This window comes from Henckelia pumila, chromosome 2 (genome assembly GCF_033568475.1).
Source record: "Henckelia pumila isolate YLH828 chromosome 2, ASM3356847v2, whole genome shotgun sequence".
NCBI lineage: Eukaryota > Viridiplantae > Streptophyta > Magnoliopsida > Lamiales > Gesneriaceae > Henckelia > Henckelia pumila.
The window spans coordinates 146,176,720-146,192,084 of NC_133121.1; the positions used below are offsets into that span (position 1 = coordinate 146,176,720).

At 39.9% G+C, this 15,365-nt stretch overlaps 2 protein-coding genes across 2 annotated transcripts; one reads left to right on the forward strand and one right to left on the reverse strand.

Moving 5' to 3' along the window:
- Positions 1–9,930: 9,930 nt before the first annotated feature.
- On the reverse strand, positions 9,931–11,035 carry LOC140878639 (uncharacterized). Its single transcript, XM_073282254.1, has 2 exons — positions 10,703–11,035; positions 9,931–10,554 (listed from the first exon to the last, which is right to left on the reverse strand). Exons 1-2 carry the CDS (start codon positions 11,033–11,035, stop codon positions 9,931–9,933), a joined length of 957 nt encoding a protein of 318 aa, XP_073138355.1.
- Positions 11,036–11,985: 950 nt separating this feature from the next.
- LOC140882981 (uncharacterized) lies at positions 11,986–13,983 on the forward strand. The gene is made up of 2 exons (XM_073289258.1): positions 11,986–12,908; positions 13,415–13,983. Exons 1-2 carry the CDS (start codon positions 12,075–12,077, stop codon positions 13,826–13,828), a joined length of 1,248 nt encoding a protein of 415 aa, XP_073145359.1. The 5' UTR covers positions 11,986–12,074; the 3' UTR covers positions 13,829–13,983.
- The last annotated feature ends 1,382 nt before the right edge of the window (positions 13,984–15,365 follow it).

A 15,365-nucleotide genomic window follows, 5' to 3' on the forward strand; every position in this document is an offset into this window, starting at 1 on the left:
AACTTATTGTCGACAATAATTTCTGCTCGATTTAAGTGTTTCCCCGTCTTGATATAATTTATCGAGATCTCTTCATTGTCAAGTACTTGAACTTCATTGGGGATTTGATTATCAACTTTTTCAAAGTTATCAATCAATAAATCAGATATCTCAATATGTTGATTCATATTATTTGCTCCTTTTCTTTTTCGTGGATTTTTGTCTTTGGACCCAATTGGTCTACCACGCTTGAGTCTAGCAATTGACTCATCATTTGACGATGCTTTGGTAACATCAATATGTGCTGAAGCATTAGCAGCCGGTAGGTATGACTTAGTCACCCTTTTCACATCACTAAATGCATCAGGTAATTTATTTGCAATATTCTGCAAATGGACTATTCTTTGAACTTCAAGTTCACATTCACTTGTTCGATTATCAAAATGATGTAGTGATGCCTTCCAAGTTAATTCACTTGGTGATCTCATATTTTCTTCCCCTAATGTTGGAAATTTTGTTTCATCAAAATGACAATCGGCAAATCGTGCCGTGAAAATATCTCCCGTTGTGGGCTCTAAATATTTGATAATCGAGGGAGAATCATATCCAAAATATATTCCCAATCTCCTTTGAGGACCCATTTTAGTGCGTTGTGGTGGACTAATTAGAACATACACCGCACAACCAAAAATTCTTATATGGAAAATATTAGGCTCTTGGCCAAAAACTAATTGTAAAGGGGAGAATTCATGATAACTACTTTGTCTGATGCGTATAAGTGTTGCTGCATGCAAAATAGCATGTCCCCAAATTGACGTTGGGAGTTTCGTTCTCATCATTAATGTTCTAGCTATTAATTGGAGACGTTTAATCAATGACTCGGCGAGACCATTTTGTGTATGAACATGAGCAACAGAATGTTCAACAATTATCCCAATTGACATGCAATAGTAATTAAAAGTTTGGGATGTGAATTCACCGGCATTATCAATACGAATCCTCTTAATAGGATATTCTGGGAATTGTGCTCTTAATCGAATTATTTGAGCCAATAATCTAGCAAAAGCTAAGTTGCGAGATGATAGTAAACATACATGTGACCATTTTGTTGATGCATCAATCAAAACTATAAAATATCTAAATGGTCCACATGATGGGTGAATTGGTCCACAAATATCACCTTGTATTCTTTCCAAAAATGTAGGTGATTCAATACCAACTTTAGTCGGTGAAGGCCTAATAATTAATTTGTCTTGAGAACATGCATCACATGAGAATTCTTTAAAATTTAGAACCTTCTTGTTCTTTAATTGATGTCCATGTGAATTCTCTATAATTTTTCGCATCATTGGAGAACCAGGATGTCCCAAACGGTTATGCCAAGTCATAAACGTATTCATATCAATGACTTTCTGGTCAACTGTGGCATTGATCTCTACTACATTTATTTTTGTGTAGTATAAGCCAGAAGTAAATGTTGGTAATTTTTCAACAATATATTTCTTTCCCGACATTTCTTTCGTAATAAAAAGATATTGTTTTTCTTCTTGGCTTACAGTCTCAAGATGATATCCATTCCGTCGGATATCTTGAAAGCTCAATAAATTTCTTTGAGACTTAGGAGAGAATAATGCATTATTGATAACAAAATTTGTAGTGACCCTTACCGAGATCACCTACTAAACAGAACTTAGGCATGCAATTAACTTAATTAAACAAAAATCAGAATTTAACTGCGGAAACCATAAACATTATACAATCCCAAGGAAATGAATATGTATATATCCGAATAGTTTATACAACCAAATCGAAAGATGTATCAACCCAATAACAACAGTATAAAACCTAGACGAAGCTCTAACTGGCTGACTACTACCTAGCCCCTCTTGGATCCACCCGCCTCGTTCAATCGCAAACCTGCCCCAAGGAATAGGGTATCCAGAAACACAGAGTACGAGACGTGAGCATAAAACGCTCAGCACGAGAGTATGAGTATACATGCATTCAAAGTAAACTCCCTACAGACTCGAGGTCAAGGATCAGATAACAAAAATAGATCGGGCCCTGGTATGTAGCACGCTGTGCCGTCGCTTCAGGAGGTGGCTCACATACCGAAAATACCAGTGGATACGCGGGACCCAAATTGATGGAAGTCCATCCACTAACAGGATAGGGTAAACCCTACTAACAGACATCTCAATAGAGATAGCTCAAGATGTAAATGTATGCAGCATAAAATCATGGCATATAAATCATGCAGTCACATAATACATGCATACTCAGTTAGGATATCTCGAACAGTACTTTCGTACCTCAAATACTAGGCGCGCTCTACCAGATCTAGGTCTACGCCTATAATCCGCACTACACTACTAAATGATACTAATATCATTAAAGAGCTCTAAAAGCCTTAACTAGGCTATTGCATACTCCTACATATTTTTAGGAAGCAAAAGCTATACCTTCGTTCGTCGTTAGCCCTTTGCTGTCGATTGCCTCAAAACTAGGCCCAGCTCCGCTACGACGCCTGGATTGTTATGCCACTTTCGGATTCCCAATGGGACGCCTAGAACTCCCTAGATCTGAGTTAGAAGGCTAAGGAATCGAGAGAGAAGAGATGAAAGATGTGCTCAAATGTGAGCCTCGGCACCCCTATTTATAGACAACTAACGTTGTGTTCGTTCTGCCTGACAAACGTTGCGTCCGTTCACCATCATTGCTTCCGATGGTGCCAATGTCACATCAAGTACGTAAGCAGTGACGCATTTCTGATGGCACAAACGTTACATCCGTTCCTAGAACGTTGCTTCCGTTCTGCCTGACCCTCCAGACCATTTCTGATCATTCTGGGTCTAATCTCGGGCTCTGCTAATCCATTAGAAGTCTCCTTAATCATGTTTATTGGATTAAATAATAGTTAATCACTAAAACTGGGTTCGGGCTACTACATCCTCTCCCACTTAAGATATTTCGTTCTCGAAATCAGATCTTAAGTACTGAATGTTAAACAAGATGCAGAAACATTCTCTTATTCAAATTGCAAAACTTACAGAGTTTACAACTGAATACAATTCAAAAATAAAATCAAAATAACTCAGGATGTTCTGTGCGCATCCTGCTTTCGAGCTCCCAAGTGGCTTCTTCAGTGCCTCGGCGCTGCCACTGAACTAATACTAGAGGAATGATTTTATTCCGCAAGACTTTATCCTTATGATCCAGGATACGAATAGGTTTCTCAACATAAGTCAAATCCTTATCCACCTGAACCTCAGACCGCTGTAGAATATGAGATGGATCTGCCACATACCGTCGCAACAGAGATACGTGGAACACGTTGTGAATACTGGATAGATACGGCGGCAAAGCCAGACGATAAGCCAAATCGACAATGCTCTCCAAGATCTCAAACGGACCGATAAACCTGGGAGACAACTTGCCCTTAAGGCCAAATCTGAGAATCCTGCGGAAAGGTGACACTCTCAGAAACACTTTCTCCCCAACATCAAACTGCAGAGGCCTACGCTTAGTGTTAGCATAGCTGGCCTGACGATCCTGTGCAGTCTTAATCCGTTTCTTGATCTGATCAACAACATCTACTGCATGATGGATAAACTCCGGTCCCTCAGCCTGCCTCTCCCCCACTTCTTCCCAGAAGAGTGGAGTACGACAACGTCGCCCATACAACGCCTCAAAAGGTGTCATCCCACTGCTAGTATGATAGCTATTGTTGTACGCGAACTCAATCAATGGCAAATGATCCTGCCAGACTGTACCAAAGTCCATAGTGCAAGCTCGAAGCATATCCTCCAAAGTACGGATAGTGCGTTCTGACTGACCATCTATTTCTGGATGATAGACAGTACTCAAGCTGAGAGTAGTGCCCATCGCACGCTGAACACTCCCCCATAATCTAGAAGTAAACCTGGGGTCTCGATCGCTGACAATGCTCACGGGCACTCCATGAAGTCGAACGATCTCCTGAACATACAAACGGGCCATACGATCCACGGTGTACTCTCGGCTATAGGCAATGAAATGCGCTGACTTGGTGAGTCGGTCCACCACAACTAGGGGTGGGCAATCGGTTCGGGTAGTTTGGGTCCCGACCCGACCCGACCCGACCCGAACCCGATCGGGTACAAAATTCGGGTAGATCGGGTTTTTAATCGGGTTCGGGTAGTAACCGAACCCGATTAAAATTTATTCGGGTCAGGTTCGGGTAGTAAACGACTACCCGAAACACCCGATCGGGTACCCGACAACCCGAATATTATTAATTTATTTAAAAAATATAAAATTTATTTGGGCAATTGATTTGGACTTTATCGTAAACCCATTTTTTTATATATAGAAATATGCATGATTTGGTTGCAACAAGGCAGAGCCGTAGCCTCCATTAATTCTTTAGAATTTGAGGCATTAAAACAAATAATTAAAACTGGAGCAGTTTTATGAAACTTTCTAGTTTCTTTCTCCAGTGCCTTTTGATTCTTTGAATGTATCACTTATCCTAAATAAGCTACAGGCCCACAAGGAATTAGTGAGCAAAACTTTCGTTGTGATAATTATTTTTTTTATAAAAAATTTGGATTTGGTTTGAGATGGTAGAATATTATTTTGTAGTTTGCATCAATTTTTTAAAAAAGCGGGTAACCCGAACCCGAACCCGAACCGAACCGACTTAATCGGGTATCCGACAAGTCGGGTACCCGAGGTTATCGGTTCGGTTTCGGGTAGTATAAAACACTACCCGGCTAATCGGGTACCCGACCCGAACTACCCGAAACCCGAAATACCCGACCCGTGCCCACCCCTAACCACAACCCAGATAGAATCACAATTCCTCGAAGACATCGGCAAATGGGTCACAAAATTCATCGTGATAAACTCCCATTTTCACTCTGGAATAGGCAGACTGTGAAGCAAACCTCCAGGTCGTCGGTGCTCTGCCTTGACCTGCTGACACACCAAACATCTTGAAACATACTGATACACGCTGCGTTTCATCCCCTTCCACCAAAACCGAGTACGTAGATCCTTGTACATCTTGTTGCTCCCCGGATAAATACTCAACTTGGTGCGATGTGCCTGAGACAAGATCTCCTCTCGCAACTCTTCATCCTGCGGAATGACAAGTCTACCAGACAAACACGGAAAATCATCTGACTGATAGTGAAATCCAGAAGTACTACCCTCGTTGGCTAGACGAGCCAAACGATGGGTCTTTGAATCCGACATCTGAGCATCTCGAATTCGCGAATACAAAGCTGGCTCGGATAATATCGCAAACATCTGGATACTCTGCATACCTCTCTTGTGCTTGAAGGTATACCCTGAAGAACAACAGTCACTGATCGCACTAGACATCGAACAAGTCTGAAGTGCGGATAGTCGCACCTTGCGACTCAAAGCATCAGCAGTGAGATTAGCAGCTCCCGGATGGTACTTAATCTAGCAATCATAGTCCTTAAGCAAGTCCATCCAACGTCTCTGCCTTATGTTCAACTCCGCCTGAGTGAACAAATACTTGAGACTCTTGTGGTCGGTGAAGATCTCAAATTTCTCGTCATACAGATAATGACGCCAGATCTTCAAAGCGAACACAATAGCTGCCAACTCCAAATCGTGAACTGGATAGTTGTCCTCGTGCAACTTCAACTGTCTAGAAGCGTATGCTATCACATGCCCATTCTGAGTCAGGACACAACCTAACCCCTGAAGAGAAGCATCTGTGTAAACCACATACCCTCCAGATCCTGACGGTAATGCCAACACCGGCGCAGAAGTCAACCGCCGTCGAAGCTCACAAAAATTCTCTTCGCACTCGGAGGACCACTCGAAATCCACACCCTTGCGGGTAAGCTGCGTCAATGGTTGAGCTAGCTGAGAGAAGTTTAGAATGAAACGACGATAATATCCTGCTAGACCCAGAAAACTACGGATCTCAGCGACCGTCGTTGGACGCGACCAATTAAGCACAGCTTCAATCTTGCTCGGATCAACAGAAATCTCATCCCTGGATATGATATGACCAAGAAAAATCACTCGATCCATCCAGAACTCACACTTGCTCAGTTTAGCGTACAATTGCTCATCCCAAAGAGTCTGCAGTACCACTCGCAAGTAAAAAACATGCTCTTCCGCATTACGCGAATACACCAGAATGTCGTCAATGAAAACCACGACAAACTTGTCTAAATACTCCCTGAAGACACGGTTCATCAGATCCATAAATATAGCCGGTGCATTAGTCAATCCAAATGGCATCACTAAAAACTCGTAATGCCCATAGCGAGTACGGAATGCAGTCTTGGCTATATCCTGATCTCGGACTCTCAACTGATGATACCCAGATCTCAAGTCAATCTTGGAGTAAACTGAGGTGCCCTGCAGCTGATCAAACAAGTCATCAATACGATTCAAATGATACTTGTTCTTTACAGTAACTCGGTTCAGCTACCGATAGTCAATGCACAACCGCATAGACCCATCATTCTTCTTCACAAAAAGAACAGGAGCTCTCCAAGGAGATACACTAGGACGAATGTACCCCTTGTTCAACAGATCCAGTAACTGATTCTTCAACTCCCGCATCTCTGACGGAGCCAGACGATACGGTGCTCGAGAAATAGGAGAAGTACCAGGCATCAGCTCTATGCCAAACTCGACTTCCCTAGCAGGAGGAAAACCCGGAATCTCATCTGGAAATACATTTGGGAATTCATTCACAACAGGAATGCTCTCTATCCCAATGCTCTCAGCGGATAAATCAACTGCATAGATAAGATAGCCTTTTTCGCCAGACTCTAGAGCTCGACAGGCTCTCAAAGCTGATACTAAAGGCATCGGGGGTCGCGCTCCCTCACCATAGAAAAACCAGCTATCACTCCCATCCGGATGAAAGCGTACTAATCTCTGATAGCAATCCACTGAAGCTTGATAGGTAGTCAGCATGTCTATCCCCAGAATACAATCGAAGTCATCCATCGCAAGAACCATGAGATTCGCTAACAGAATATTTCCTTCGAACTCTAAAGGGAAACCCATCACTAGACGCTTAGCCAAAGCAGATTGACCCGTCGGAGTAGAAACAGAAACTATTACGTCTAGTGCAATGCATGGTAACTTATTCCTATTAACAAAACATGCAGAAATGAAGGAATGAGATACACCAGTGTTAATAAGTACGATAGCAGATATACCATAAAGTAGAAATGTACCTGCGATGACCTTCTCATTCTCCTCCACAGTCTGATCATGCTCAAGGCGAACACCTGACCAGCAACCCGCGGTCTCAAATGAGAACTCCCAGCAGACTGTCCCTGCGTCCTCTACTGAACGGTAGCCTGAGAACCAGACCCTGAACCAGAACCGCCTCCCCCAGACTGTGGACAATCTCTCTAGAGATGACCAACCTCTCCACATCAAAAACAAGCTCCAGAAGCTTTGCGGCATCGGTCGGTCGGATGGTTCTTCCCACAATGATCACACTTGTCCTTCTTCTCAAAACGGACAACACCAGCAGAACTAGAGGAAGAAGAAGTAGATCCGGACTTCTTGAAAGTCTGAGCACGGGGACCCAAAGAACTCGCAGGCCTAGACTGAGAGAAAGACCTGTTCCGCCGAATGCTATCCTCCGCCTGGTGACAACGGCTTACCAAACCCTCGTAAGTCATGTCATCGCCAACCGCCACACGGACATGGATCTCAGGGTTAAGGCCCTGAAGGAACAGATTATACTTCATCTCAGAGTTGTCGGCAATCTCAGGGCAATAAGACAACAGATCAAAGAACTTCTGCTGATACTCGTCAATAGAAAAGCTGTGCGGAACTCGGCCCAGGTGGCCACTCCTCTCGCAGTAACAAAGGGTGCAGAAGTAAACCTCCACCACCTACGGGCTCGCCCATCCAGAAGGTAACCCAGTGTCTCCATCTTTTGCTCCTCAGTGCAGTGAAAAGTCTGGAAAGTCGTCTCCATGCGGTCTAACCAGTTCTCCGCATCCTCTGGAGACTCGCCTCCAACCAAGGGCTTAGGACCCATCTGCAGGAATCGGCGCACACTGAAACGATCCTCATCACGTCGACGATGGTGACGCTCCCGACGACGCTCACGGTCATCGTCTCCCCAGCGTCCACCTCCACTACCATAGCTACTCTGATCATCGTAGTTTGCCATCTACAAAAGTACCTCACGATTATCTTATGCAGAATCTAAATTTCCAAGAATACTATGCATGCTCTGATACCATAAATGTAGTTACTCTTACCGAGATCACCTACTAAACAGAACTTAGGCATGTAATTAACTTAATTAAATAGAAATCAGAATTTAACTGCGGAAACCATAAACATTATACAATCCCAAGGAAAGGAATCTGTATATATCCGAATAGTTTATACAACCAAATCGAAAACTGTATCAACCCAATAACAACAGTATAAAACCTAGACGAAGCTCCAGCTGGCTGACAACTGCCTAGCCCCTCTTGGATCCACCCGCCTCGTCCAATCACAAACATGTCCCAAGGAATAGGGTATCTAAAAACACAGAGTACGAGACGTGAGCATAAAACGCTCAGCACGATAGTATGAGTATACATGCATGCAAAGTGAACTCCCTACAAACTCGAGGTCAAGGATCAGATAACAAAGATAGACCGAGCCCTGGTATGTAGCACGTTGTGCCGTCGCTTCAGGAGGTGGCTCACATACCGAAAATACCAGTGGTTACGCGGGACCCAAATCGATGGAAGTCCATCCACTAACAGGATAGGGTAAACCCTACTAACAGACATCTCAATAGAGATAGATCAAGATGTAAATGTATGCATAAAATCATGGCATATAAAATCATGCAGTCACATAATACATGCATACTCAGTCAGGATATCTCGAATAGTACTTTCGTACCTCAAATACTATGCGTGCTTTACCAGCTCTAGGTCTACGCCTATAATCCGCACTACACTGCCAAATGATACTAATATCATTAAAGAGCTCTAAAAGTCTTAACTAGGCTATTGCATACTCCTACATATTTTTAGAAAGCAAAAGCTATACCTTCGTCTGTCGTTAGCCCTTTGCTGTCGATTGCCTCAAAACTAGGCCACAGCTCCGCTACGACGCCTGGATCGTTATGCCACTTTCGGATTCCCAATGGGACGCCTAGAACTCCCTAGATCTTAGTTAGAAGGCTAAGGAATCGAGAGAGAAAAGATGAAAGGTGTGCTCAAATGTGAGCCTCGGCACCCCTATTTATAGACAACGAACGTTGCGTTCGTTCCTCCATCGTTGCGTCCGTTCTGCTTGACGAACGTTGCGTCCGTTCACCATCGTTGCTTCCGATGGTGCCAATGTCACATCAAGTACGTAAGCAGTGACGCATTTCTGATGGCACGAACATTGCATTCATTCCTAGAACGTTGCGTCCGTTCTGCCTGACCCTCCAGACCATTTCTGATCATTCTGGGTCTAATCCCGGGCTCCGCTAATCCATTAAAAGTCTCCTTAATCATGTTTATTGGATTAAATAACAGTTAATCACTAAAACTGGGTTCCGGCTACTACAAAATTTGTTCCTCCATGTAATATAATATTTTCTCTTCCGGAGCCTTCAATAATGCTTGTACTACCACAAATTGTGTTGACATTACTTTTTCTCATTTGCAAATATGAGAAATATTTATCCTTCTTAAATATAGAATGCGTTGTCGTCTTATCAACAAGACATAAATCTCCATCATTGACTTCATGTCCAAAGTCCATATTCTATTTAAAATAATAAAATTAATAAGAATAAAAAAAATTCATAATAAAGACAATATTGAATAAATAACGTTTATTCATAATAAAAAACAATTAAACCAACTTAATATTGTCTCAAATAAAAATAACTCAAAAACATTACATTTAAATAAATCAAAACATATAACTAAACGATAGATAAAATATTTAATAATTCTGCACGCTGCCATCTCCAGTCAAATGATCAATTCTCCCATCTGGGTCTTCAAAGAAATCAGAGACATCGAAAGGTGCTGAGAAAGATGAGACTTGGCTTAAATCTTCACCTCGATAAATAAAATTGGTCTCTGTATCCTTTGCCTTCTCTTTTGATGCTTGATAGAGATCAACAAGGTGTTTGGGTGTACGACAATTTTGATACCAATGCCCTTTTATTCCACATCTATAGCACTCATTTTTTGATTTCTTTGGCTTATTATTTTGATCACTTTCAACTTTCTTTCCTTGGTCATTACCCCATTTTTGGTAATTTGTATTCTTTTTATTGCTATGACTATAGTCACGTGGCTTTTCATGCCCACGATTATACGGATGAAAGCGTCCTCGACGGCGCTCACGGCCACGTCCATGACCATGACAACGACCACGACCAAATTCGGTCTTATTTTGTTTCCTCTTTTCATCATGCATTGCCGCATTCACTTCAGGGAATGGGTTGGCTCCAGTGGGACGAATTTCATGATTTTTCATCAATAATTCATTATTTTGCTCAGCCACAAGCAAACATGAAATCAATTCAGAATAGTTTTTGAAGCCTTTCTCTCTATACTGCTGTTGCAGGAGAACATTAGAGGCATGAAACATTAGAGGCATGAAACGTGGAATATGCTTTTTCCAACAAATCATCATCAGTTATTTTCTCTCCACACAATTTCAATTGTGAACTGATGCGAAATAATGCAGAATTATATTCACTTACAGACTTAAAATCTTGTAAGCGCAAATGCATCCAATCATAGCGTGCTTTTGGGAGAATCACCGTCTTTTGATGACTATATCTCTCTTTCAAATTATTCCATAGATCAAGCGGATCTTTTATCGTCAAATACTCAATTTTCAAACCATCATGAAGATGGTGGCGAAGGAATATCATAGTCTTTGCATGATTTTGCGGTGATTCATTATTTTCATCTTTGATGGTATCTCCAATACCCATAGCATCTAGATGTATTTCAGCATCTAGTATCCAAGAGAGATAATTCTTGTCGGAGATATCAAGAGCGGCAAATTCAAGCTTTGAGATATTCGACATGATGGAATCTATATTTCACAAAAATCATAAATTTGTGACATTAATTAAACCGAATTTTAAAATGTACATGACATACAATAAAAACATGATTCGAAACTAATAAGAGTTGGGAAGATTACGTCTAATATGTGATACATGATATAACCAATCGAACAAAACAAAAAAAAAGTAAAACGAATAATAATTGTACATGTCATCATGGTCGTGGAAGAATTGAAAAAGAAACAACTAAAATATTCATCATCATATCACATATTAAATATTATTAATATAATCATGCTTTAATTTCATAATTTAAAATATACGGCAAAGTTATGAATGTCAACCGAAAAAAGAGAAGAAACACTTGACAAACAAATATTCAATCGTGCGAGTGACGGTGATGCATGATATGTGTCATACCATAGATATTTAATCGCAAAAAGAAAATTACGATGTGAATGAAGAACAAAATATTTAACAGTCGGTGATCATAGATAAAACGATCATGCAATCGTGCTGATAACGTGTTGTAAAATAAAGGAGAAACTAACCAAATAATATGCAAAAAAATATGCAAAGAAAACAAGTAAATTCGATGTATTGAATGTGTTACATGAGTGACCTATTTATAGGTAAAAGAATCTGGAGATAAGATCAAATAAATTGATTTGATCACGATTCTATATCATCTTTTTGGGATTTGAATATAACTCCATGATAACTCAATATTTGACATCCATGTAACAAAAAAAACTTTTAAAATATTTTAAAAAACAATTTTATAAAAATATTTTATAAATACATGTCTACAAAATCTACACAACATTTGTAATTATAATCGAAAATGTTAAAAAAAAAAAAAAAAGAAAAGAAAACGGTTAAGTGTGGAGGACCGGCGGTTCTAATTCTAAACTATTAAACCGAACCGAGTACATATAGACCTCCTATTTCCTTCCCTACTCCCCTCCCCTCCCCCGTTTAACCCTGAAATCAGAGAAACCCCTAAATCCATTACCTGGAATCGAAGTAAACCCGAAGCAAACATAGAATACTATCCATGGACATCCTTAAACAGGAGCTGATGAAGAAGAGGCAGAGCCTGTCCGAGGATGTCGGAGGTAAAAAGTTCTTCAAGCGTTCTGAAATCGAGCAGAAACGCCTTCAGCGGCTGCGAGAAGAGGAGAAACGCGAGGCCGAGGCCAAAGCCCTCCGCCACAAGAAATTACAGCAAGAACAACAGAACGAAGACCCTAATTCAGCTTCAGGTCAGAATTCTAAGCACGATATCCCCAAATCCAAGCCCGAATCATCCTCCTCAAAAACCCTAGCCGACGAGAAAAACATCGACGATCTCAATCTACCGAAGCAAGAAGTCGTCCGCCGCCTCCGCTTCTTGAAACAGCCGGTGACTCTCTTTGGGGAAGACGATGAGGCCAGACTTGACCGTTTGAAGTTTGTTTTAAAGGCTGGATTGTTTGAGGTTGATGATACTGATATGACGGAGGGGCAAACTAATGATTTCTTGCGCGATATTGTGGAGCTGAAGAATCGGCAGAAATCTGGTATTCTGAGTGATAGGAAGAGGAAAGGAAGGGAGGACGGAGCGGAGGATGACGAGAGTGGAGGTCGGGATGATGATTTGAGTGGGGACGGGGGATCTTCCGGTGCGGATCATGACAAGGATTTCAAACGAATGAAGGCGAATTTCCAGGAGTTGTGTGACGAGGATAAGATTCTTGTATTCTTTAAGAAGCTGTTGAATGAGTGGAAACAGGAATTGGATGAGATGAGTGAGGCTGAGAAGAGGACGGCCAAAGGGAAGTCCATGGTTGCCACTTTCAAACAATGTGCCCGTTATTTGCATCCTCTTTTTAAGTTCTGTAGGAAGAAGGCGAGTGTTTTCTTCTTTTTGTGGTTATTAGTCATTGAACGTTGTGCTACTTGTCTTCCATCACTAGAACACTGAAAACATCAAATTCTATTTTCTTGTTTACTAAACAGAATGGACGGAAGGACTTAGTGAGGGAGCATAATATAGGTGATAAGGCACCATATTTATAGTTTAGATCGATGTTTAGATCGATTTTTGAAGACCCGCCCTTTTGACCACCTGCCCAGATGCATAACCTTAAAAGCTTGTGATTGATGTTTTTACTTTGAAGAAATTCTGTCTGCATGCTACAAGCCTACAACAGAATGAATCTACAAGATTTTTTATGCACCTACTGTAAAATTCATAGTATGTCATATGGTAGTATCTCTAGGTGTATGAAGATACTCTACTTATCAGTCACATCATTAATCTATAAAGTCATTGATGGTTATTTACTTGTTCCATACTATTCTAATGATCCATTAATTTAAAATCTGAATGCTGTTGATTTATGTCTTTAATAGGTTCTTCCTGACGATATTAGACAAGCGCTGCTGGTGGTGGTTAAGTGTTGTATGAAACGTGACTACCTTGCTGCAATGGACCAGTACATCAAATTAGCAATTGGAAATGCTCCGTGGCCCATTGGTGTTACTATGGTTGGTATCCATGAACGTTCTGCACGCGAAAAGATTTATACCAACAGTGTCGCACACATAATGAATGATGAGACAACTAGGAAGTATTTGCAATCTGTTAAGAGGCTGATGACTTTCGCCCAACGCCGGTATCCAACCATGCCTTCCAAAGCTGTTGAGTTCAACAGTCTTGCAAATGGTAGTGATTTGCAGTCGCTGTTAGCAGAGGAGATGTCATTTGGAGGAAATCACCAAAAGGAGGAGATGCTTATGTTGATGCCTGCTCCTAAAGAAGACTAGCTTACATAGTGATGATTTTTAGATTCTTAATTTAAGACATGGCCTTTCCTGAGGTGCTGGATGGATCGATACATGCTATATGCGTGGTTTTTTTTGTACTCATCTTTTGTATAATCAAAATTGTTGGTGTTCTTTATAGAATGAAACTTGGTGAATGAACAAAGATAAGCGTAATTCTGGTTAGAAATTTAGACCACATCTGGATCAGTCTCTACAACGCATCCTTCACACAGATTCACCTTTATTTGCATGCATGCATCTTTCTATTACTATTATCAGGAAAGGTTTAGATAAAATGTACGCATCCTAGCTAGGATTCATGAGATATGAAAACCTATTTATACAGGCACTGTTTTGACATAGATCTAACGGTGTACATTTACCAATAAATGTGGGGTTAATTATTTTTTAGTGGACCCTGCATGTATTGATAAATGAGAACCCTTCTATCTATCATGGAGGTAATGCCTGTAAAGGTAGGTTGAAATGAACGAGAGCATGAGCATTCAATCTTTCTCAGTTATGGGGCAATCTGGTCGGAGCATGAGCATTCAATCTTTCTCAGTTATGGGGCAATCTGGTCGGAAGCCCATCACTTCATCTGCTCTCACAATCTTCTCGTAAATCAGTACAACGAAACATTTGGACGGCCAGTAATAAGTTTTAGGATCATTACGTTTACCTCCCTTGAGGTTTATAACTATTACAACAACAAAAAACCCAAATAAATTTAAAAATAACAAACATCCTCTTAACATCGTCATTTATCTTCATTCTTACATATTACCCCTCCATTAAATATTTCAATAGAAAATATATTATAACCCTAAACAATACTACAACATTCTAAATTTACCCTCTTTATTAATAATTTTATATACTAAAACTTGAAAAAATAACATTTTATTGTAATTTTAATGTTTTCATACTTTTTTGAGACTTTTTCTTAATTATTTAGATTAAAAATGAAATTTAATATTTATCATATTTGATTTCAAATTAATATAAAATTTTTACACTTAATTTTATTTGTCTAATAATAATATCGATTACATTGTACATAATCAAATTGAGTATATTATCAAATTGGCGTGTGTTTTTTCCTCGGATATACGGTATACCATTTTTTAAAAAAATTGAGAATGAATCCGGTCGATCATTTTTTTAAAAAAGTTTGATTTCCTCAAGTGCATTCAAATACACTTGAGGATGTTAATTTTTTTAAAAAAATTATTAACGAGGTTAGATTAAAAAAAAAAAAAAAAAGACCGATTGAATACCTCATTTATGTATCGTGTGGTTTATATTCTACTAGCATAATCGCACACGCGTTGCGTGTGTATAAAATCATATAATATGTTTAATATTGTATGTTATATATAAATATTATTTTTTCAATAATATTTAAATTTATTTTTTAAAATTTATAAAATAATATAAAAATAAATTTAATTTTTTTTTATCAATTTATCTTATCTACAATGTTTAGTTGAGAAAAATATGAAAATTTGAAATTTCAAAATTTAAAAAAAAATAA

What these genes read in the sequence shown, in the direction of transcription:
- LOC140878639 (XM_073282254.1), bottom strand. Translation starts at nt 11,035, where the DNA reads ATGTCGAATATCTCAAAGCTTGAATTTGCCGCTCTTGATATCTCCGAC. An exon ending in GCTTACAAGATTTTAAGTCT is followed by an intron (nt 10,555 to 10,702) that starts GTAAGTGAATAT and finishes CTCCTGCAACAG; the next exon opens with CAGTATAGAGAGAAAGGCTT.
- LOC140882981 (XM_073289258.1), top strand. Translation starts at nt 12,075, where the DNA reads ATGGACATCCTTAAACAGGAGCTGATGAAGAAGAGGCAGAGCCTGTCC. An exon ending in TTAAGTTCTGTAGGAAGAAG is followed by an intron (nt 12,909 to 13,414) that starts GCGAGTGTTTTC and finishes TGTCTTTAATAG; the next exon opens with GTTCTTCCTGACGATATTAG.